Source organism: Protopterus annectens, chromosome 11.part0, assembly GCF_019279795.1.
Source record: "Protopterus annectens isolate FY-2018-M chromosome 11.part0, PAN1.0, whole genome shotgun sequence".
Taxonomy (NCBI): Eukaryota; Metazoa; Chordata; order Ceratodontiformes; family Protopteridae; genus Protopterus; species Protopterus annectens.
The window spans coordinates 219,831,235-219,857,700 of NC_056745.1; the positions used below are offsets into that span (position 1 = coordinate 219,831,235).

The window sequence follows — 26,466 nt, forward strand, 5'->3', positions numbered from 1 at the left end:
AAACCTATCAGTCTACGCCTTTCCTCCTCTGCCTCTTCTCCCCAAGGTCTTATGTCTCAACTCCCTCCTTGGTACTTGCCTCAAATACCTCATCTACATTCTCAACAGAGCAATCAAATTCTGCACACTCAGCTCCAAACTCTGAACCTGGCAGCATGGCTGATCATGTAATTATTCAAACAACACCTCTCAGTAAATCTGTGATGGATGTCATTTTGGAAGCCAGAAGGCCTAGTATTAGAACATCTTATGCTGATACATGGAAGAGATTCTGCGCTTGGAACCAAGCACAAGGAACAGACACAGCAAAATTAAATATTCCTCAGATTTTACAATACTTGACTGAGATGCTTGACAAGGGCCTATCTTTTTCTTCAATAAAAATCCATGCCTCTGCCATCTCGGCTCATTACAACACTGAGCCTCCCATCTTTTCTCATCCTCTGCTAAAACAGTATCTTAGAGGGGCCAACAATTTAAGGCCTCCCAGAAGATCACCAACTCCTGCATGGGACCTCAATTTTGTGCTGGAAAAACTCACCCTGCCTCCTTTTGAACCAGCAGCTACTGTGGATATAAAGTCTTTTTCTTGGAAAACAGCTTTCCTTTTGGCAATCACTTCAGCAAGAAGGGTTTCAGAACTACAGACCCTCATGGGTGTGGAGCCTTTTATTACATTTTACCAGGACAGGGTGTCCCTCAGGACCAATCCTTCCTTTATGTCTAAGGTGGTATCCAGTGTGGCTCTTAACCAAACTATTTACCTGCCAACATTTTACCCAAATCCGCAGAACAAGGGGGAGCAGATTCTGCATTCATTGAACGTACACAGACAACTAAGATTCTACTTAAACAGGACCAAATCTCTAAGAAAGTCTGAGCAACTAATGGTGGCATTTGCTGCAGGATCAGAGGGGAAGGCTATATCAAAGCAGACTATTTCTAAGTGGATAAGCCACTGCATTCGTTTTTGCTACTTGCGTCACGGTAAACCAGTACCCAAGGGAATCAGGTCACATTCCACCAGGGTTGCCTCTACCTCAGCAGCTTTTCTCAGAGGAGTTCCAACCAAAGACATTCTAGAAGCTGCTACTTGGAGCTCTGTTCATACTTTTACAAAGCGTTATCATTTGCCTCTCTTCTCTAAGTCCAGGGCAGGCTTTGCCACTGCAGTTCTGCAGGGCCTTATAGCTGCTCCTAATGCTATTTAGTTCCATCCTCCCATCCATAGCTTTGGGATTCTACCCAAATGTAATGACTGCAACAGTGAAACATGAAGAACATAGTACAGTTGTGTACACTTACCATAAATGTAGATATTCAAGTGTATTCACTGTTGCAGTCCGGGTTACCCACCCGCCATCCCCCTTTTTTCTAGAACTTCTCTTTCCTTCACTATATTCTAAAGGCTTTGTGGTGTATTTGCTTTTAGATGAAGGAAAAGTTTATGTTGCTAAAAGTGCTTTTACTTATATATTGCTGTTTATATATATATATATATATATATATATATATATATATATATATGTATACATATTTTTGCTCCCCATTTGGGGGGGATCTGACATCTGGGGCAAGAAAAACTGAATAAAATGGCATTGGCTGCATGTTTTATACCCCTGACGACCTGATGTCATGGAAGAGGAGATAGCAACCGACGCAGGACCCAAGACTTTGATATTCAGGCCGACTGAGGGCAACCTGCCAGCAGATTACCCAAATGTAATGACTGCAACAGTGAATACACTCGAACATCTACATTTATGGTAAGTGTACACAACTGTACTTTTTACTGACTGCTCTGATTATTTTCCACAGAAAAAAGGTTTCTTCAAGAACTAATCCTTCTTTTATGCATAAAGTGGTACCTGAATTTACATTAAGCTAAACTATCCATTTTTCTGTACTCTTCCCTGAACCCAGAAATGAAGTAGAAAGGATACTTCATACTTTGGATGACCATAGACAAATCCAGTACTATCTGGACATAACAAAATCTTTCAGAGCTTCTGATCAACTGTCCATTTCTTGTGAAGGTAAGAAGAAGGGGGCAACCTTTGTCAAAGCAGACTATTTCCAAATTATTGACTCGGGCTATTATCTTTTGTTATTCTCACCACAACAAAACTATTCCAGACAGGGGACTAGATTCAGTAAAGCCTACACTAAGTGTACACTGTTCTGAGTCAACAGACAACACAGACATAACTCACACCTTCTTCCTCCTAATTTTAGTTTTGCTACTGATATTCTTGCAGCTTTAAATATTGACAGGGATTCATAAAGGTTACCACAAAGTGTAGACCGCATGTGCACTTACTGTAATCTTTCTGAGTGACTAGAAAGCACAAAAAATGTGATAAGAATTTTATTGAATACATATCATGTACACTTAGTTTAGACTGTAAGCTTTATTGAATCTGGCCCAGGGTCAAGGCACACTGGGCCTTTGCTTCATCTCTGGCTTTTTGGAAAGGGTTGGTGTCTAAAAGTTTTCTCAAAGCAACAACTTGGTCCTCTGTATCTTCTTTTCCAAAGCACTACAAGCTAAATTCCTTCTACAGATCTGCGTCAAACTTTGCTAGGACCATTCCCTAGGAGCTCCTTCCATTCCACCTCCCAGTTGATTTTTAGCTGTGGTAATCCACCCATAAAGCTTAGACTACTGCAGCAGATCCCTTCTCCTGTCTGTGGACGTTATGTTTGACAGACTTGTCTCTGTACAATGGCATGGTATCACATACGTAAGCAGTCCATTCAGTCCCTCTACAGATGTTGATATACAGAGCTCCTGGCCTTTGCCAAGTGGCAGACTGCAAGTTGTGGCCAGACTCCCCTTCTTTCAAAGAAAGGAGAACAAGTCCCTTTGATGCTCAATCCTTCCCTTCCCAGTCAGGCTTGTAGTGACCCCAATCATGCATCAACAGCTGTTACTGGGGTTGCAGAGGCTTCAGACTTGGACTCTTTTTGTATTAGTGTACCAGTATTGCTGTGAAGTAGTCAGTCCTTGAATCTATCCAACATGGAAAGCTATCTGTTGCAGTATTGTTTTAGTTTGAGTTTGCAACTTTAATTTATAGACTGAGAATTTCAGGTGTCAGTTTTTTTTTTCAATAGAAAAGTTTTAATGCTAAAGGAGGCTTGTTTTAAGTATTGCTTGTTTTATATGTAGTAGTTGGAAGTCAAGGGAATTACCAGGGTCATGTGGCATTGGTTTGTACGACCAACTAAGCATTTGATTTAAAAGAAGTTTCACTTTTGCAAGTGGCAATAGTGTATTTGATGTTTGTTGTCTGTGTTTTCTGAAGCACAGTTTGTACAAACATTAGAGAAATCTGACCCTTTTCATGTGTCCTTTGAGGAGTTTGCTAGGCAATATTGAGTTTTCTAACAGGTGTATTAAGCTTAATGTAAAGCTTTTAACTGTGTACCAGATGCCGCGGTGGTGCAGCGGTTAGCGTTGTCGCCTCACAGCAAGAGGTTCTCCCATTCGATTCTTGGCTGGAGCGCCTTCTGTGTGGAGTCTGCATGTCCTCCCCGCGGTCGAGTGATGCTAAAGACATGCAAGTAGGTGCGAGCGTGAATGGGCGTGCCTTTTTTGAAAGTTGGGCATTGGGCTGGCAACTCGGCACCGCAAAAATCCACTGCCGATCATTAGCGGACGGGTGTTTCACTGTGGTGACCCCTAACAATGAAAAGCCGAAATACTTTACATTCTGATGAAAGTATGTTGGTCATATGACCCTATTTACCCCAACATTTGTAACATTTTTTCCATCACTTTGCCTTGTGACATTGTAAATATAATGTAAGTTTAGCTCAGCTGAAGAACAGAATAAAAATCACGTTTTGTAACACTGGACATTTTCTCTAGAAGATTTTTGGTGGCTTATATTAAATTACCAGACTCCCCATAATGCATGGCATTTTGAAGTTGTAAAAATTCCAGTATTCTGTCTTATTCTGATTATATTGTGTCATAATATCTTCAAAGGTTTTCATTGTTTGAATGGTTTTGACATGAATATCAGCAACTTTTATGATATCAGTTTGTCTGTAATTACTGAAGTAAATGGGGTTCACTATCAGTAAAAAGCCTTACGTATTTCTTTAAATATGTCTACTCTTAGCTGCACCAGTAGCATAGCGGGATAACGCCTTGATTACAGTCCAGTTGACCCGTTTTCAATTAGTATCAGGGAGGGATGGTCAGTTCCATGGATTTCACCTGAGATGATCCCTGGTGGAAGCTGGAGATCTCATGATGAGGGGGCAGGTTTCAAAAAAGGGTGGTGGAAGTGACTGAGCAGATGCGGGGGTGGGGTGATATGCCACACGTCCCCATTGCATGTCTGTGTCTTGGACGCACTCATGGGGATTGCTTTGGGAGGTAGTAATGGGGTATGCCATTAAAAGTAAAATACCTCCTGGCTGAATGGAGATGATTGACCCCTCAAAATGCCCTTAGGATCCACACTGGTCTCAGCTACATCTCAGCAAATACAGGGAATAGAAGAAGCTGGTAGACCCAGATGTATTTTTAATACAAAATCATTTTCCAGCTCTTACAAATGTTATATAAAATGGTAAGAGTCACTAAATATGAAGGTGAGAGAATCCTGCCAGTTTCTGGACATATCCGTTTTGATAAGTAAGGATGTATAATGGTAGATTAGTTAATACAAATCTACCTTTGTTTAAATCAGTGTAGATAACCTACTGAGAAATCATAGGAGTTGTGCCTTCCCACATAAAGGAAATGACTAGCCTCTGAAGCTGTCTCAACCACTGATTTTAGGACATTAGGGAAGTGTTTATAAGGACATGTTATTGTTGGAAGGATCTTCAAGTTAAAAGCACTTGTCCTGCTATATTTAAAACTCAAGATGATTCTAACAGTGAACTTTAACAAACAAATCTTCATATAGCTTCATTAAATTATATCCAAAGATTTATTGGGGATTATCTAAGATTATATACCTAAATATTTGATGAGACCTTTATAACAAGAATTCCCTTTTGGATTGCAGTTCTTTTGCTGCTTTGTTAACAGGCATCATCTCAGTTTTGTAAAGATTAGCGGTTAACCCTAGGGCTTCAGAAGAATTTTTAAAAATGCCTTCAGTAGCAGCTGTAGACTTCTGAGGTTTTTTTCACTGCTTTTTATCTCCACAGCCTACCAGCCATCAGCTCTTTTATGATTGATTGGCCCATTTATTCCCCCTTAAGATGAAAACCAATTGTGGGAAACCGTCATCCTTGTGGCTGGCAGACTTTTTCAGGTATGACCAATGTTCCCTTCCCCTGATGCCTGATGTGCTTGCTGATTTGCGGGAGGGCCTACAATGTTTTCCCCGTCCACTGCATTGTACAGGCTCCTACTGTACTTTACAGCATGGCAGTTGGTGCTCAACACTGGAGACAGTTTATTGGCAGACTGAACCAACTCCCTTTGCTTAGAATAGGCACATTGACATTGGTGCTTAATCCCATCTTCCCTAGTCACCTTCTCCAGTGCTTGTGCCATTAGTCAAACCCATGTCATAATAGGGGCTTCAACCCTCTGTACCACAGAGCCAACTTAGACTCACAAGAGTTTGATCTCTGAAGAAAGCAGTTGTCTGTAAATAGTTTTAATTTTGCTTTAGAGACTTTAAATGCCCAATTCCAAATGCTTAATAAAATGAGTATCTAACTGTACAGACCAGGAGCGACATAATCTTTAAGAATAATAAAAGGGTAGTTTGTGTACCTAGTGATAATGGGAAAGGATCTGAATTCTTATACTACATATATACTATAGCTTGGCCATACACAGGTTTGACACCATTAATGTGTACCTCAGAAAATGTGTGTTGCTTTGATTTTTCAAGGGAAAGACCATTGAATTGTTCTGAAGTTTTTTTTTTTTTTTAAATCAGTTGATGTTGCTAAACAAGGAAGTTTATTATAATTTCAAATTAAGGACTAGTCCTAATCAATACAGAATCTTCTTTCTGTAAAACCTGCTTGGTCACTATTGAATTAAATTGAAAATGATAAACCTTATTCTTTTGCCAGAATTTTGGCACCTAATGTATCTGAACATATTAAATAAATTTGTTTGCAGATAGCTGTATATGCAGATTTATTTTAGTGTTTGAGTGGGACAGTTACAACTGAGTGTTTTGCAGGAGCAGGGGTGTAGCTGTTCTTCAGGTGCAGCATGTAAATCAGGTCATATTCTATAATGTTTTACCTTATGAGGCTTTGAGCTATTGTCCGTTAAACTTCTGTTTGAATTGAGTAGTTCAGGTTATTTGTTCACTGAGGTTATATAGTATGACATTAAACTTTCTTTAAAATTTCTTCATTTATACCTAAATTGGTATTTGAGAAAGCTTACTTTACGAAACCATATACTACAGTTAAGAGCCAAAAACAAATCCCTCCTATTCTGGGCCAGAAAAATCTCACCCTTCCTCTCCTCTCCTCTCCTACACAATCTGATATAGGAAAAGTCGTTGGTGCAGATTCAATAAAGCCTACATAGACCATGATGCGTACGCAATAGCGCACCATTTTGTATTCAGTAAGCAGCTCTACATGCCGTGTAGAGCCACACAAACACAGTAAACATCATGGCATGCTGTTTATAGTATAAGCACCTGAATTGTTTGCTAATCAACCAATCCAAGATGGAGGAACTATTCAACAAACTATAAAGCAACAGTGTAGACTCTGTACTGGTTTTCCCTGTGAATTCCAAAACCTATTAGAATACAGCCACAGAAACTAGGCTACATGGAAAGAATGTTAGGGACCGCTGTTGCTCTTATTTATGTGTATGTGCAGCAGGCCCATGTCTATGCTGTTACTGCTGCTGGTAATAGACCACGGCCAAGAAGCAGAAGGGTTTTTATACCCTGTTTAACTTTTCTTAATCTGCATGAAGTGGAAATTGTAGAGTGCTACTGGGTAGATAGAGACACACTATAGTAACTCAGCAACCTCTCTCATCCTCAACTGAGATCAAGGACAAACCAGAGGAACCAATCCCAGTGGAGACTAAGGTATGTGTAGCACTTAGAATTGTAGCTACAGGAGCCTTACAGAAACCAACAGGGGAAATGCTGAGGGTGTCACAGGCATCAGCATCAAGAATCCTCTATCAGTTCCTGAATGCTATGCTGCAGCATGCCATTGAGTACATATATTTTCCCCATACAGCTGAGGACAGAGCCAGAACTATGCAGGAGTTCTACTTTGTAGCACACTACCCTGAATTCCTGGCTGCCATAGACTGTACACATGTAAAAATCAAAGCACCACCTGGGGAACAGGGAAAGATGTACATAAGTAGAAAGGGCGGCTACTACTTTATTCACTGCCAGGTCTTGAATGCATGTGCTGGCAATCCAGGCACTTACCACGACTCACATATCTGGCACAACTCTCAGCTGTATGAGATGTTTACTAGGGCGGATATCCCACAGGGTCATTTACTGGGGGATGCAGGGTATGCACTGGAACCATAGCTGATGACACCCATCAGAAATGCACACACACCAACTGAAGAATGCTATAATGAGGCAGATATCATAGAGCGTGTGTTTAGGTTGCTGACGTCATGGTTCTGGTGCCTAGCTACATCTGAGAGAGCCCTGCAGTACAATCCCTGCACATGTGCTGAAATATTCACCATCTTTGCCATGCTCCAGAACATTATCCTGAGGAAACTGCTTCAACAGGAGCTGCAAGAGGAAGGGCCACACATCCTACCACCACTGTCAAGGTCACCACAGCCACAGAAAGATGAGTCAGAGGGGAACCAGCAGCTGCTGTGGGTGTAGGCAGAAGTAGACATGCACAATATGGCCTTGCACTGGCCAAGAGTCAATGCATAGCACACACGCTCACCACCTAAGGGGCTAAAACCTTCATTTTATGCACATACATACAGTAACATTGATGCCAGGCAACACTCACAACCTTTACTTACCCATGTAATGGTTGTGTACTGCTAGCATCAGACAGAGTCAGTCCTAAACTAAAACTCTTGCAAACTGGATTTCCAAGGTAAGTGTTGAACCTGGAATGGAAAATAAATGTATATTTATTTATTTATTTTATTTTATTTTATTTATTGTACATTTGTTGACCGGAAGAATCCGACTGGATGCATGTCCATTTTCAGCAGAGGCCCGGGGAGAAAAGCTCCACAGTTTGTTAATATACAACTAAGTCATTTAACATTTACAAAGTTATTTAACATATACAAAGAACAAGTACAAAAATAACATTTTAGCTTACAGAGAAAAAAAAACTTTGCATATAAATGTAGTAGAAGGACACGTTAGTTGTATGCTCAGTAATATTTACTTGACCAGTAATATCATAAATGTGAATAAGCATAATTTACCAAAAATTGTATTTTGAGTATGGTGGTGTTAGAAAGAAATGGGAAGTACAAAGAGTAGAAGGAAGTTGTTTAGAGCACAATAAGACTGCTATTCAGCGCCATCTTTTACTCTCTCTGTCCCCTCCAACGAGCGGTCCTAGGGTGTTGCCAGGCCTTCCACAGGTTTACCTAATTGCTACCTGTGTTTCCCTGACTCTACTTCAGGCCCAAACTCACTGGAAAACCACCTTCTGCCAAACTTCTGCTGTTTGTTCCTTCCTTAGCGGAATTGTACATAAGTTTACCCAATTGCTACCTGTGTTTCCCTGACTGTACTTCAGGCCCAAACTCACTGGAAAACCACCTTCTGCCAAACATCTGCTGTTTGTTCCTTCCTCAGCGGAATTTTACCTAAGTTTACCTAATTGCTACCTGTGTTTCCCTGACTCTACTTCAGGCCCAAACTCACTGGAAAACCACCTTCTGCCAAACATCTGCTGTTTGTTCCTTCCTTAGCGGAATTTTACCTAAGTACGTACTGCTCATCTGAAGATTATATTTGCTGCCTATAATCTCTGGCCTACCCCTGTGTTGGCTGCAGTACACCCACTGACCACTCCCCTCTCATCTACCTCTTCCTCCAACTCTTACCTTGGCATCCCTCAATCTTCCTACCCCCCTCTCCGCCCTACTCCTCTCCACTGTTAATCCTTACCTCCTTTCTGAACTATTTATTTCTCCATACCCATTTCTCTTCTTATCCGCCTGCTCACTCTCCACTGTAACTCATACCTCTTTTCTGAACTATTCTTTTGCTCTTTACCCACTCCTCCTTTAACCTGCTTGTTCTCCTATCTACCACAGTAAGATATTCTAATAACTCCCTATACCTATCGCACCCTGCTCTTCCTTACATCTCTAGACTTGTGCCTTGCTTCCTACCTCCTGCTGTCCTAATCCCAGGCCCACTATCTCTGCTTTGCTAGAACCCTATACACTTTCCTCTCCCTTTCTTTTCTCTTTTCACTGATTGTTTTTTCTTCAGACTTTCCTTTTGGGTGTAGCCCCGTTCGGGCTCACTTCATTCCCCATACCCTACCCCCATTCCCACCCACCCCCTGTACAGTTTCTTTTATACTTAACCATCCCTCCCCTTCCTGCCCAGCCATCCACTACAAATTCACTTCCTGTCTAGCACCACTCCCACAATCCAACAGCCAATCACACTTAACATAATCACCTATTCTTCCCTTTCCTGCCCAGCCATCTACTACAAATCCACGCCCTTTCTATTACCACTCCCACAATCCAACACCCAATCAAACTTAGCATACTCACCTACTTTATATTATTTCTTACAATTGCCCCCTTCTCTCCTTAACCAAACCTCTCATCATGCTGCATCTACTTAAAAATGCAACGTTACTCACTGTACTCTCTATTGCTACCTCCTATCACTCTTATGTCTCAAATCCATTTTTTTGTTCCCCTACCTTGCACTCACACTACAACTTTCCAACTTCACTTTCTTTTTCCTTCTCTTCAGACCTATTTAACTCTACCACCATAACTCTGTACAAAAGACACATACTTCAAATTCTCAAACCAACCCATAGGATTAAATACAGACCACCCAAATACTATCTACTTTTTACATCAGGCGCTTTTCTCTATAAACATTTACTCTCCTCTGGAGACATCCATCCCAACCCTATCCCCTCTTCACCTTGCACCTCCCTCTCCCCCTTCATCCACCTTAACTACCTCCTGCTCTCAACCCTCTTCCAACAACCAATCAGATATACAACCTCAGTCCCAATACCCAAAACCTCACAAACACCTAACCTTTTATTCACTAAACATTCAAAGCCTAGCAAATAAAATTACTGATCTACACTCTTGGATAGCTTACAACACCCCTCATATCCTGTCCCTATCAGAAACATGGCTCAAGACTCATATCTCAAACAGTGAAATACTCCCCCCTGGTTACAACATCTACCGCTCTGATAGAACATCAAAGAAAGGAGGTGGTGTAGTCATCCTCTACTCTAACAGCCTTAACCTTTCACCTTACCCCACACCTATTCCTAGCTTCCATCCTGCTGAACTCCTCATTCTTAACCTCCATCTAAATCCTCACAAAAATCTTTCTGTAGCTTCTATCTATATTCCTCCTGGCAACAATATACCCATTCTCGAAAACATACTATCCTGGGTCTATCTCAATATACCTTATAAAACACTCATCCTTGGGGATGTCAATATAGACTGGTCTAAACTTTCTACTGACTCTCCCTCACTCAGTATTCACCTTCATAGTTTCCACCAACTAATTTCTACCCCCACTCGTTTCCATAAAAGCTCTACCTCCAGCTCCACTATAGACTGGATTCTTACTAACTCCCCTCAACATTACCACCAGCCCAAAACCCTACCAGACTCCTTCAGTGACCATCTCCCTACCTCTATCTTAAGATATGACCCTCACACTCCTAAACCCCACCTCTTTAGAGATGGTCAGAAACTATCCTCATTTAACTCTTCTCAATTTAACTCACTACTGCAAAACATTGACTGGTCCATTCTTAAACAACTTCCCCTGAATTATGCCGTTGAACTTTTAATAGCATCTTCCTAAATACCCTGGACTCCCTTGCTCCCTCTAGAATGATCAGAGTGAAATCAAATCATGCCCCCTGGCTTTCAAAACAAACTAAGACCATGATGAAACAAAGAGACAGTGCCTGGAAAGCCTGGGTCAAAACTAAACAAACACCTCATCTTCTCAAATACAGACAACTACATAATCTTGCCAAAAAACAGACAATTAAAGACAAAAAATAATTTTATAGCTCAGGCCAGCATAAACATAGATCTAACCCCAACAAATTCTGGTCTACACTAAATAGCATCCTTTACTCAGGCTCTCCCTCTAACCCTTCCCCCTACCCAAACTCAACTCCGGAGGAAACAGCTACCCTACTGAATTCCCACTTTATCTCCTCCATCCAAAACCTCCTACCCTCTCAAACTAACTCCTACTCCTTACCTGATCCAACACCCAGCCCCAATAACACTTTTTTTCTCCTTCCAGCCACTTCCCACTTCCCACTTACATCAAACCTCTACTGCTCAAACTCAAACCCTGCTCTCTCTCTACTGATAAATTACCTCCTACCTTCCTCAAACTTGCAGCTGACTCTATTGCCTACCCTGTGACTATATTAATTAATAGATCCATGCTAGAATCTACTGTTCCTACTCTTTGGAAATCTTTCTACACCACCCCTCTCCATAAGGGAGGCAACTCTACTGATCCTACCAACTATCGACCTATTGCCATTCTATCCCCCCTATCTAAGATCCTAGAAAAATGTATCCATACTCAGCTTCTAAACCACCTTCTCAATCACAACTTACTCACCCCTACTCAACATGGTTTCTGCCCCTATCATAGCACTACTACTGCTCTACTGTCCTTCACCCACACCATTGCAGAATCCCTGGACAATAATAAACCTACTTCCTGTCTCTCTCTAGACCTCTCCAAAGCTTTTGATACTGTATCCCATCCTTTACTTCTATCTAAACTTGCAAACTTTCACCTATCCTCCTCCACCCTCAGCTGGTTCACTAGCTATCTATCTGGATGCCAACAATTTGTCAAATGGCTCTCCTCATATTCTTCTTTCCTGCCTATCTCTCCTGGGGTTCCACAAGGTTCCATCTTAGGCCCCCTTTTATTCAATATCTTCACTAATGACCTCTTTACCTCTTGCAATAATTCATCTCTCATTCAATACACTGATGACTCCACTATTATTTCTATAGCCGACAACATCTCTGACCTACACACTCTAACCCAAAAAGCTCTACTCTCCACGGAACAATGGCTTTCAAAAAACTTTCTAATCCTAAATCCCCCCGTTCTCTTGCTCAACATAGATCTTCCTTTGTCATTAAATCTTGTAATAATACAGCCATCTATCCTGACACCCACACTAAACTCTTAGGGGTTATCATTGACGATGAACTAAAATTCAATCAGCATATACAGCAATGCATAAAGAAAACCCATCAAAAACTTGGTCTTTTATATCAGAACAGAAAATACCTCACTCCTGAGTCTAGACTCACCCTTGGACAAGCACTTCTCCTCCCCTCTCTCCTCTATGCTGTCCCAGTTCTCACAAATATTCAAACTACTACCCTGAACAAACTTCAACAAACCTACCACAAAATAGCCAGATTCATTACTAACTGCCCAAACAACACACACCACTGTATTGCCTTAAAGTCTCTACAATGTCTGGAACTCCCACAATTACTTCATCTCTACCAGTTTCACATGCTTTACTCTATGCTGTTTAAACACTCCTGTTGTTCTTCCCTATCTCTCCTTGTTTCCATCTATATCCCTTCTCGATCTCTCCGCACCTCAAATCAGCAATTGCTTAATGTCTACCACCCTAACAAGTCTGTTGGTAAGCAACTCTACAAGCATTCCGTGGCCCAAGCTTCGAATAAACTTCCCCTTGATATACGCTCTATCTGTCATACTCTGCTATTTAAAAAAGAACTGAAGACACATTTACTCAATTCCAGAACTTGTCCCTGCTATGACCCTACTTAGCTCTCCCCTCCTCCCACACTCATATCTCTCTCATTACATCCTACTATCACTCTTGACTTTCCCCATCTGTTCAGCAACTAAGAATTACATTTTTTCAAAGAAACAAAAAATGTGGTTGTTTATTTCTACACATGTAGATGTTTATTTCTATTGTTTGCTATTATTGTTTGTAATACTTGTTTTTTCTTGTTCTGTGAGCATATATTGTATTTGCTGGAGCTTTTCTCCTCTGGTCTCCACTGAATATGGGACAATAACCCAGTTGGACTAACCTGGTTAACAAATGTCAGTAAATAAAATAAATAGTAGATGAAATTAGTTAGGTTGATAGAGCATTTGCTGTGCTGAGGAAACTGGTATAGAGGGTCAACCTGGGGGAAGGCATGGGCATTGTCTTTTGATAAAAAGGTGTTCTTTTAGTAGTTGTTTAAATGTAATGATTGATTTTGCTGAGGTAATAGCAGGGGGCAGTCAGTTCCAGATTTTATCTATGTAGTTAGGAAATAGGGAATCACCTGCTGAGGAGTTGGATTTTGTTATTTTGATTAATGTTTTGTCACTAGAGCATAGTTGTCTGGGGTTTTCGTGTAATTTAAGCAAATTTGATAGTGCTGATATTTTTTTCAGGATATAGTAGGAGTTTCTGAGCGAAGACTAGTTAATGGAAGGTAATGAGATTTGGAAGTTCAAGCCAATTTAGTTGAAGTAGTGAGTGACAATGGTGGGAACAGTAAGGAGCATTTGTGGCAAATCTGGCAATTTGATTGTAACAGGTGTCTAGTTTTGTGATTTCAGTTTTGGATAGGTTGGTGAAGATGGGAGCAGCATATAGAAGTGTGGATAGGAGCAGCGTTTGAGCCATGGTAATTTTAGTCTGTTGATTTAGGTTATGTTTTACATCTGCGGTGGTGGTGCTGCGGTAGCATTGTCACCTCATAGTCAGCTAGAGCGTCTTCTTTGTGGAGGCATACGTGAATGGGGCATGCCTTCCTTGAAGGTTGTGCGTCAGGGCTGGTAACCCGGTACGTAAAAATCCACTACCAATCATTAGCGGACCGGAGTTCCGCTGTGGCGACCCCTAACCGGGAAAAGCCGAAAGACACAAACAATTTAGGTTATGTTTTATTTTTGTACAAACAGCCAAGTTTTTTGTGTATATTTTTGATAGTTTGATTTATGCGAAGGTCAAACTTCAGCTTCTTGTCAATGGTCGCTCCTAGTAGTTTTGTGTGGGAATCTTGGGGAGATAATGGTACCATCACTAGACATAACATTGAAAGTTTCTGCCTCTAAGTTTGATTTATTTGGTTTGATTATGTGGTTAATAATTTGGTCTTTTTGGGGTTCAGTAACAGATTTTTACTGAGAAACCAAGCTTCAGTGGTTTTGAAGACTTGTTGGGTGATGGAGAGGAGTGCGAGAGAGTTGCTGGCCGAACAGCCTAATGTCGAGTCGTCGGCATATTGTATGACAGTTGCATCTTGAGTGATGCTGTTGAGATCATTAATGAAGATGGAGAATAGTAGAGGGCCTAAAATTGACCCTTGTGGGACTCCAGTTTTAATAGGAAGCAGTGTGGATAGTTTGTTATCCCACCTGACTGCTTGCTGTCTACCTAGTAGGTAATTCTGAAACCAGGCTAGTGAGTGATTGGATAGTCCGAAGTCTGAGAGGGACTCAAGAGGTTTGGGATGGTTTACCATCTCAAAGGCATTTGATAGGTCTAAAAATATGGTTGATGTTAGTTTGCCTAAATTCCTGTTCTGGTTGATGAGGTTAGTGAAGGAGAGGATGGCAGTTGTCATACTATGGGCTGGTCTAAACCCATGTTGGGTAGGAGTGAGAAGTTGTTTTTTAAGTAGGTATTGCATAAGTTGATGGTGAATACATTTTTCCAATATTTTAGCTAGTGGGGATAATATGGCAATAGGGCGATAGTTGGTAAGGTCTGTGCAGGTGCCACCTTTATGTAGTGGGGTGACATATACTGTCTTCCAGATTGTTGGAATTTTGCTTTCTGTTATTGATCTGTTGAGAATTGATATAGAATTGATATTGGATAGGCTATCTCATTAGCAGCCATTTGAAGGTATTCTGCAGGAATGCTGTCAGCAGCTAGGGTAGTTGGTTTGAGTTTACCTAATAGTTTTTTTACATAACTAATGGGAACAGGTTTGAATTGGAAGGTGGTTTTGATACTGCTAAAGTTGCTAGTAGTACATGTTGTGGGTTGTTGATGAACTAGTTTTGAAACGGTTTCTATGAAAAATGTATTAAAGGCTTCTGGAATGTCACTGCTGTCACTTACAGTGGCTGGTGTTGGGGTAATGGGTTTGCCAGGGTGGAGTAATTTATTTAACCCTGTCCAGAGTTTTTGGGGGTTGTTTTGGTGTCTATTTTGCAAAGTTAGAAAATAATTCTTTTTGTCTAGTAGAATTGTTTTTTTTTTTGTTTCTGAGTTTTTGGAATTGTTGTTTGGTTGCTATAGTTTTTGTGGCTCTCCTGTGATGCCAGGCTCTATTTATTCTAGTTATCATGCTCCTGGTGGGACTGTTGATCCAGGGGGCTATGTTAATTTTGAGTTTTCTTATACGAGGAGGGGCATGGGCATTTAACATTTTTAGGAAGGTAATGTTATATAGATCAGCAGCTTCATCTAGTGGGAGTGTTTTTAGTAGGTTCCAACTTTGGTATTGTAGTTCAAGTTTGAATTTACTTATATCAAAGTTTTGTTTGTTCCTAATGGTGCGAAGTGGTGGCTCGGAGTTGGTGTGGGATTTGAGTATTAGTAGGAAGGTGGGGTGGTGGTCACTGAGGTCATCTGGTAGGACAACTGCTTGGTAGGATGTATTGGCATTGTTTATCAATATCCAGTTTAGGAGTCTTTCTTTGATTTTATTACCTAGCCTTGTACTACACTTAATAACTTGGGAGAAGTTATAAAGATTTGTAAAGTTGGTGGGGTTGGTAATAGAGCATGTATGCCAGTCTATGTTAAAGTCACCAAGCGTAATTGTTTCTTGGGGTAGGTTTTGATTGCCCAATGTAAAAGAACTTCTAGGGTGGGGATTTTATTACCTGGTGGTATATACCCTGTGATAATATTCAAAGATTTTTTATCAGTAAGTTCAAGTTTGGCTAACAGTAGTTCAGAAGACATTAAGGGGAGTATAGGAGGATTGATAATGGTAATCTTTAGGTTGTTTTTGTAAAGTAATGCCACACCATCCCCTTTTTTGAATAGTCATTACGTATTACATTATAGTCTGGGGGAAGAAATTCACTGACGAAAGTAGTAGGCTTTAACCATGTTTTGGTTAGGGATAGAAGATTTGGGGAATAGGTGTATAACAGAGTATGTAGCAGATGTACTTTATTATTAATGCTACGTATGTTTAAGTTTAGGATATGTAGGCTATTTTTTGGTCTGGGGAGTAAAGGTGAGTTGTTAGAGAGGGGTGGGGAGGAAGGGGAATTCATGTCAGGATTTGGGCCCGGGTTAGGGTACATGTCTCTCGCTAATTTTAATTGGTGCCTAATATGGTATAGGAGTTTTGATAGTTTAATAAGAATGGCTATGTACTTGTGTGTGGTAAGTGACTTAGTAGTGGTTTTAATAAGTGTTCTGGGAGGTAGAGGGATTGTGCTGTGGTGCTGACTACTTGAGGGTATGTGTAGGCTATAGTTTTTGGTGTGAGTGGAGTAAGTGGATGTATGTTGTGATGGGATAGTAATGGTAGTAGGAAGAGAGATGTGATAGGAGGTGCGGTGATAAGTTATAGCTAGTAGTGCAAGAGTGATGAGGTTGAATATGTACATGATGATTGGATGTAATGGAGTGTGTGCGGTAATTAGTGGGAGGAGTGAGTAGGTTGCAGTGTAAGAGGATTGGTAGTTGATGTTGGTTGGGCTGTTATGTGATTGGTTCAGGGTGTGTGGGAGGAGTGTATAGGTATAAATCTATAGGTAGTGAGGGTGGGTGGGAATTGGAGCAGGGTAGGGGAGCAGAGTAAGCCCAAAAGCAGCGAGGGCAAACAGAGCAGGCTGGACCCACGAGGCAGAAGATGCCTACCAAAACCAATCTATTGGGTCAGAGAAAGGTATTGTCCAGGTCAGTTATCCACATAACCCTTAATTTGGAACTACAAGTCTTTTAATTCTGCACAAAAGTCAATTTATTTTATAACTCTGCTATTCTTCTCAACATCTAGTTTCTACACTACAGCCTACAGCTAGTTATGTAGAGAAGGGGATTTGCTGTCGCACTTCCTTCAATATGGGAGTGAGCCCATGCCTTGGGGGTTAATTATGTTGGAAACTAAATGCTACAGAAGGGAAAACAAATATGGGAAGGACCAAGCAGGGAAGCTACAGGGAGATAAAGGCTAGGTGGTATGCCCTTAGCTGAGTGCCGCCAATTTAATGAGAGAGAGTATAAATAAAGATGAATGGCATATCCTTGCATACCGTTGCTTAGTAATGCAAGTAAGTATAAGGTGGGTGATTTTTACAGCAGTTACATCAATATGTGATAGTACTGACTTATGTGAATACACTTGTCTTCAATCAAGTAATAGGCTTTCCATCTAAAATGTACAGATTTTCAATGAACGTCCACTTTGGTCTTATATGTTTGTAATGAAAAATTATTAAAGAGTAAAGTTAGAAAATAACACACATTTCAGTCTCAGACTTCATTTCCCTCAGAACAAACATAAAAATAGTATTGCAAAACCTGTTGTTCCATCAACTGTGTACATTTGTAAGACCACAATGTTTAAAAACTCTCTCCATTGTTGGGCCTTTGTCACACTTTTATTTATGGCTTGGTCCACCTTTGGTGGTCTAAGAGTTTGGCAGAGATGTACACATTACAAAAACCTGTAAGAAAGGAGTGTAATTTGCAAAACAGCATCACAAAAACAGATATGCTAAGCACTAAGGCAGCTGTGCACCCTGAGCATCAGGCAAAAGTCTTGTGTATTCCTGAATCCAGAAGATAGAAAACAAGGATATGGCACAGTTATGATCATTTGCACAGGGTGTTTTGTGTGTGTGTGTGTGTGTGTGTGTGTGTGTGTGTGTGTGTGTGTGTGTGGAAGGGCAGAGGCCTAGGCTGACATAAAAGGTAGTGCGTGCATGTGAGTAAGTAAGAGAAACAGACAGACATTTGGATAAAGCGTCTAGTAGCCACTGAGACAGTATGAGCTTTAAGCCTCATGACTGACTCATTTAACTGTTGTGTGTGTATGTCTGCATAGGCACTCCATGTGAAATTGGTGTGTGTAAGAACACAGCCAAGCACTGCACTAGCTTTACTTCCTGGTATGTCAGACAAGGGTCAGCTGTACATGGTAGAGGTGATAGTTCATTGTCATCGTCCCCAACCCCGAGAACTAGCTCCACCAAGAGGTGCACTGGCACATCCACACCCTCAGTTAGATGCACTGCTGCTACCTGAATGTGACTGATGTCTGCTGGATGCTGTGTCCTCAAAAGTACGTTTGGGTGTGGATACCTCAGCCACTAACAGAGCAGTGGAAGTGGTGCCACTACAGGAGAGTGATCGGGCATGGCCACATCAGCTAACATCAGATAATGTCACTGACCTACACCCACATGGATGCCATCCCCTCCCAGCAGATGTTCCATTACAGACACCGCCTGTTCCAACGTGTCATTTATCTAGTCCATTGAATTGGCAACACTATGGAGGCAGTCACACGTCAGCCTGTGCCACATCTACAACCCTAAGCATTTCTTCATTGGTACATGCTGGCGCCTACATGACGGCCCTAAACATACACTGAGTGGCACAGAAGACACACCTGGATCAGGTGGAGGATGGACAACAGGCTTCTTCCAAGCAGCCCAAACAACCCTCCTCTGTGGCATCTCGCCCACACTTTGGCTATGGCCAGAGTCAACAAGCACTGAAGCTGCAGTAACCACACTACCCTGATCATGTCTCACCCTGAACCTGTCCAATATCTGAGGGCTCACTGGAATGGGTTTGTGTAGGTCTACTTGCTGTGTCCAGTGGAATTACAGGAGATGGCTGAATGTCAACCTCAGTATCAGATTCAACATCTGCACCCCCCAACTGTGCCTGTGTTTGGCCACCATCATCATCAGAGTCTGCCGATACTCTGACATCAGGTGTTAAGAGTCCTACACTTCCACTGTCCAGATCACCTGTGATAGTAAGCAAAAATGTAGGAAAGAAATTAATAGCTAATGTCTTTTTTGACATGTCCTCATCTGCTGTACATTACCATGTTTCACCAGTCCTTTTTACCTGTGTTCATTCCTGCAGTTCCATCTGTGTGTCTTTATTTAATATAAATACTTCCCCTGTCTTTTTATTTATAATGCAGTCTATGTACCTTTACTGATCATTTACACAACTTTTGTTCAGTATTCCTGAAACAGTTTTCCACAATACTCTGCACTGTATACACTGTCATGTAATGTGCTGAAACTGTTTACATTACTTTATTAATAATGCTGGTAATCATTGTAATATTTAGCACAAACGCGCAGACCTAGTTTGCTTGTAGGTAAACAGACTTTCATGTCGGCTGCTGTCCGTGTTGCTTTACATAGTTTCCTGGCTGACAACACTGTTGCTAGTCATGAAACTATGCTTGTTTACATTTAAACACGATGCGTGGCATGAATATGTTATTAGCACTGCTGCTCACTGCCCAAACACGTAAACTCTGTGTAGGCTCTGCCTAAGCCTAAATGGAGTTTATTGAATCCCCTGAATTGTCTTTGCTCAACTCGCATATGGTCTTCCACTAACAGCTGTAGCTTTTGACAAAAGCTTAACTTCTGTCTAGTCTCTGTCCAACAAAATCTGTCAGTTGATAAGCAGCTCAACCAGATATGAGCAATGTTGTCTCACCTTTACAAAAGCAAGTTGGCTCCCAATTAAACAAAGAGCAAACACAGACAGCTTTTTTGTCTTAGTTCTCAGACTGTGGCAATCTCTTTCAGGCCACTTGATGGACCTTACTAACTGTTCTATCTTCAGACCTCAGCTAGAAGACTATTTTTTATCATACAATATAAGTGCTACAATCCTGACCACAATACCTGAATTTCTTACTCCCACTAGGTATCTACACAGTGCATACCCCTTCTAGCTTTGGCATATTTACTCTTCTGTACACGCCAGTATGTTTTATGTATTGCATGTTTTGACATACATACTTCTATGCAGACTGCAGTTTATTTATATATTTTATATATTCTCTGTTTTGTATTTGCTATATACAATCTTCCTAGGTTTACTATCAAAATTTGGAACCGTACTCCATCGACTGTACTGTCGTCGAACACGGAAGTTTGAAAACGGTAATATCGATGTCAAAAAAGAATCTAGGAACGGGTTTTAACATGAGTCAAGGTAGGTGTTCAGTATTATTCCGAACTACAAACATCTCCCCTACCTCGACCCATGTTAAAACCAGTTCCTAGATTGTTTTTTTTGACATCGATATTACTGTTTTCGAACTTCCATGTTCGACGATAGTACGGAGTACGGTTCGAAATTCTGATGGTAAATTTCTTCCTAATATCTAAAAATTACTGACTACTTACTCTCCTTAATATGTTCACATTTGTGCAAGACTTGATTAGTGACTTCTTACATAGTTTGTTTCTTAATTTGGAACTACACTTTGGTGTTTTTAACTAGTATCTGTGTATCATTGGTTTTGGACTCGGATTATCCAGTTGAGCAGCGCCCGACCCTGGTAAACGAACTTAAAAATAAATGTGCCTGTGTTCCTTGTGTAACTTGAGTATGTAATCTAAGTGTTTACCATGTTTTTCACCTTATACCAATGCAGTATTAGTAGTTTTTTTAAAATAGATGTGTAGACAGTATATTGGCTAGCTTATACATTATGATCAGATCTTTTCTCTTGAATTTAGTTTTTTTTTTAATGGTGCATTTTGTACCCAAGTTTCTTTGTCAATTAGTTTCATCTCATTATTCTGTCTTGTCTTAAGACTGCACAGATTTTACAGATTGATAGTAGGATATTAGCACCTAATCTTTAAACTGGAGGGTCAGAAGATTTTCTATGCATAAAAGTTTCATTAAAAGAATACATGATCATGTAGTGGAGAAAGCTTCAGCATGGCTTAGTTAGGCTCTGGCTTCTTTCTTTGGGGGATTGTCCTCAGAGCAGGGAGGGACATCAGTCCAAAAGCTGCCGTTTTTGGATCCGGGGTCCTGTCCATCTCTGGAGAGATGGAGAGGGTGTTGTCTTACTCAGTAACACAGATGGTTCCTACCCCCTCGGATCCTCAGTCTGCAGCCTGCTTTGAGTCTCACCCTTCTTTTACACAGGGACAGCTGGTACTGAAACCCCAGGCTTCCCAACAGGGTGTTCCGACTTCTTCGGATACCTCAACAGATCATCCCACTAAGGAGGTCCCTAAGAAAAAGAAGTGCAAGAGGAAGCACCTGTACTCCTCAGAGGAGTCTGTCACTGTAGATACAGACTTTGATGAAGGTGAAGGGTCCCCACGGTCACCTCCTGAAGATGTCTCATTTGGAGACATCCTTAAAATTCTAAAACAGAGAGGTGGCTGGAAGTCCAGCAGCCCTTCATCTGAGGAGTCTGTATTCCTGGAGACTTTCAGTACTGGCCCATTTACCTTCTGGGTGACTCCGCCTGCCAATGAGCTCATTGAGTTAATTTCTTGGCGGGCATGGAAGGATCCCAATACCATTGAACCAGTACCTCGGAGACCTGAGAAAATTATGGCAGCACAGGAGGACAAGCAGTTTTGGGCAAAAGGGGTGCTTGTTGATGTCATGGTCATGGCGGAGGCCACTAAGAAGGAACTTGCTGAGGAGAGTTCCATTGTTCATCCCCCACCCAAGAAGGAGTCTCAGGTGAAGGACAGGTTTGGGAAGCATGTCTACGCTTCAGCGACCTTCGACTTAAGGTCACTGAACTATCTGACACATTTCACCAGGTTACAGAGAGACCTGATTAAGGACGTTTCTCACACCCTCTCAGGATCGGTTTCTGAAGAAGTGCAGACTTCTTAGTTGGCTATGCTGCAATAGATTTCTAATTCTTCCATAAGGCTCATTTCACAAGTAGCCAAAGGAACCTCAGGAGCAGCAGGTTCAGGCATTTCCATAACGAGGTATGCCTGGATGCACTTATGTGATTTTGAAAAGCCCTTCAAGTCTTTGTTAATCAATTCTCCTTTTGATGGCACATCTTTGTTTGGCCTCAAAGTAACAGACACATTATCCAGGTGTGAAAAGTATAGAACGGCCCTGTCTGCCGCGGGCTTACGTTTTTCCACTCCTCAAAGATCCTTTTCCAGGAATCAAGAGGTAGTGGGAAAATGTGTTTGAAAAAGTCCTAGGGTCCTTTCCAGAACACACATGGAGGAGATTCCTCCAGGCATAGTGGGGAGAACTCCAGTGGTAGATGCCACTCCCATGGCAGAGGTGGCCTGCAAAACCAAGGGTCCAGAGATTCTTTCTCTAGCAGACCCTACCAGTGCTCCTGAATGGAGGTCCAGTTGCCTTCCTCTGGAGGCAATTAGGGGTTGACTATCCCTGCACCAGAGAGTCTGGCTAGAAATAACAGATACTTGGATGCAGAGGATCATTCCCAGAGGTTATATAATACCATTTTCCCTTCCTCCTCCAACTCCAAGGAAAATCCCCGATGTTCCACCCAGTCAGAGGGAGCAAGCAGTCATTCAGGTTCAAAGGCTGCTAGGAAGAAAGAGTCATCCAAGTAGTCCTGCCAGACCAGATAGAATCTGGAACTTCCTCAAGATTCTTTCAATGCCAAAGAAAACAGGGGACTGAAGACCAATTTTGGATCTCAGCAACTTGAACAAAGCAAATAGATGCACAAAGTTCAGGAAGGTCTCTGTTCAGTCCTTGCTACCCTTTTTGGGCAAGGACGACGGGATGTGCTCGATAGACCACCAGGATGCCTACTTATCACATAAAGATTAACAGGTTTTTACGTTTCCAGGTGGGAGCCAGTCATTACCAGTTCAGAGTTCTGCCCTTTGGTTTCACCACAGCCCCCAGGTTGTTTACCAATTGCATGGCAGTAGTTGCAGCTCACTTGAGACTGCAGGGATTCTGTGGGTTTCCATACCTAGACGACTGGCTCATTTCCGCCCTGACCAGGCGTCAGCTGTTAAAGGCAAAATACCAGGTTCTTCAGACATGTTCTTTTCTATTGATAACAATAAAACTATGAAAAATCGTGAATAGAGCCAACTCAATGTTTAGAATTTATAGGAGCATTTCTCAATACAAAATCAACCATACCTTCACTACCTCCCTCAATAATTCAGACAGTAAGATCACAGGTCAGAAAAGTTATCTGCAGTACCAGGATTTCAGACCATTTGGTTCTTCAAGCGCTGGATTCAGTGGCAGCGGCTGTACCTTTAGTACCATTAGCCAGATTTTACATGAGGATTTTACAGCGGATGCTAGCAATACAATGTTCGATACTTTACCAACCTATGTCAACTCCAGTTTGACTCACCCACACATGCAAGAGAGATCTCAGGTGGTGGGTTCAGTTGGAACAGGTTCTACAAGGCTATCCATTCATTCCTCCTCAGCCTAAGGTCATAGTCATCATGGATGCTTCCCATTTGGGGTGGGGGGGCATTATTTGGGGAAAACAGTCCAAGGCACTTGGTCCCTGGAAGAGGCCAACCTACATATCAATGTCCTAGAGATGACAGCAGTAATTTTAGCATTGCAGGCCCTTCAAGATGCTCTCCCTTTGGGGATATTTGCAATTCAAACGGACAATATGTCAGTAGTTTGGTACATCAACAAACAAGGATGGGCCAGATCTTTACCCCTTGTGTTGAGAAGCACTCAGGGTGTGGCAATGGGTGATCTCATCCAACCATTTTTTTATAGCAACGTACATTCTGGGGAAGTCCAACATGATAGCAGACAAGATGAGCAGGTGCATTCTTATCCCTCATGAGTCGTCTCTCAGCAAGAACGTGACTGAAATGATTTTTCACCAGTGGGGCCAGCTTTGTTGCGATCCTTTTGCATCTCCCCCTAAACAACAAACACAGCAGCTACTTTGCCCTAATCCTCCCACAGGGGAATCACCAAGGGATGCTGTACTTCATGATTGCCCCCCCATTCCACCCCCAGTTTACTTTACACTTGTCCACCAATTCCACTAATTCTGAAATTCCTTCAGAAAGCTGCCATGTTGAAGAGCAAAGTTATCCTCACTGCACCTTACTGGCCTCCACAGATTTGTTCCCCTTCCTTTGGCCTTGCTTACTTCTCGAACCTTGGATTCTGGATCCAACTCCAGACCTTCTGTCACACCCAACAGTCATGATCCATCCAGATATACCAAGCTTCAAGCTGACCACCTGGCTTCTCCAATTCCATTAATAACCAGACAACCTGTGCTCTCTTCCCCTGTCCAACATATACTTTTATCTTCCCATAAACCTTCTACATGTAAACTTTACTTCAGTAAATGGAGAAGGTTTGTGTACTGGGCACATCATAATAATGTTAATCCTTTTTCAGCACATAACATCCTTGAATTTTTAGTCCTACTTTTTTAAAGAAGGAGCTAGTTCATTAAGGTCCAATTAGCAGCAATATTGAATTTTCATTGGATTTGGGGATCCTTCTGTTGCCTCTCATAAGCTCTGCAAAGCCGTTTTGTGAGGTACTAATTTTTTAAAGCCTCCTGTTTAAGACCCTACTCCACTATGAGATCTGAATCTGGTACTGCAAGCACTTACCCATCCTCCCTTTGAAACAGCAGCTAGGAGTGACCTTAAATGTTTGCCTTGGAAAACCATATTAGTAGTAGCCATTACTTCTGCCAGATGAATTCTAGAGATTCAAGCCTTGTCTTCAAAACCACCATACATTGTCTTTCACAAGGATAGAGTTACATTACGGACCAATGCATCCTGTCTCCCTAAGGTAGTATCAGACTCTAATGTCAGTCAATCTGTTAATTTGCCAGTATTCTTTCCTAAATTTGCTAGCAAGGGTGAATGCATGTTAGATTTACTGGATGTTCACAGACAATTATTGTTTTTACCTACATAGAACAAAAAATCATCATGAAAACTGACCAATTGTGTGTTTCATTTTTAGTAAAAAAGTTGGGAAAACCAGTTGCCAAAGTAACTTTGGCCAGATGGATGACTGATTTGATTATATTTCATATATTTATAACAAATTGGGCATTGCCTTATCAAAACCGTTATAAGCTCACTCAACTAGATCCACAGCAACTTCTTCAGCTTTCCAGTCTAGAGCTTCCATGATGACATTTGTACAGCAGCAACTTGAGCTACTCCCCATACCTTTATTACTCATTACAAATTGGATCTGGTCTCCAGAGGTGGAGCATCAATTGATTCAATGGCGCTTAGGAATATCTTTCCTTGAGTCCACCTGGAATTTTAGGTAGCTGGAGACTCTACCCCATAAGTTGAGGACAGAATTAAAATGGACAACATCAGATAAAAAAGTTATTTACTTACCATAATGTTCCATCTGTGTTGTCCATTTTCATTCTTCCTCAACTTCCTGCCCTCCACCTCCCCCATCCTTTGAGAACTGCTGGAAGAATGAGTGGTTAAGGGACATCACTTCACTGGTATTGAGCTCCAGATATAGTCTGTTCACTATATGACTGCTAATGCTTCTTTCTGCTAATCAGCAAACAAGATCTAAGATACTTGAGGTTGGTGCATTGTGGGTAAGGGAGATGCTCAAGAGATTTTTGGTTGCAGCGAGCTTTAGCAATGGCTGAGTTAGATTCAGGGGATCAGATGTGAACCCATAAGTTGAGGAAGAATGAAAGTGGACAACACAGAACGTTATGGTGAGTACATAACTTCATTTTCACAATGTATGTATCCATTAAATCCATGTGCCTTGAAGATCTCCTAACATGGTTACCAATCATGCGTTTGTATTGTACTTAACAGCTAGTGCTCACTTTCTCTTAAGATTTTTGTAGAGGCTGATACTTTCTTCACAGACTGCATATGAAACAAACAGGCAGAGCAGAGAATACAAAATATAAGAAAACTGAATTTAATTTTGTGTGATAATGTGTAGTAGCACAGATTTGGAGTTAGTGGTACTGAGTCCCGGGCAAACAGTATCGTTTAATACTGCTGCATTAAAAAGTACACTCATGGTGAAAAACTACATGCAAGAGATGATTTGTAGTATTTAATTAACCTTCTGTTTTTCAGAGCATTTGATACACTTGCAAAAGCAGTCCATCCATCTGAAACTACTGTTTGTCCTTCCAGTCCTGCAGAGAGCAGAAACAGTAGCTCTCAGTTAGACTCTGGGGAGATGACTCTCAATTTTGTCGAACTAGAAGGGCCTCTTCTCAGTGATGCACATATA

At 41.4% G+C, this 26,466-nt stretch overlaps 1 protein-coding gene across 3 annotated transcripts in view; it reads left to right on the forward strand.

Annotated features, from left to right (window-relative positions):
* NR2C1 (nuclear receptor subfamily 2 group C member 1) overlaps positions 1-26,466 on the forward strand; it is a 781,592-nt gene that overhangs the window by 541,359 nt on the left and 213,767 nt on the right. For all 3 annotated transcript variants that reach the window (XM_044087641.1, XM_044087639.1, XM_044087640.1), the window contains one exon: positions 26,307-26,466. This exon is cut by the window's right edge and continues 9 nt beyond it. In XM_044087641.1, the coding sequence (XP_043943576.1) occupies positions 26,307-26,466 (160 nt within the window). The remainder of the gene's footprint in view (positions 1-26,306) is intronic.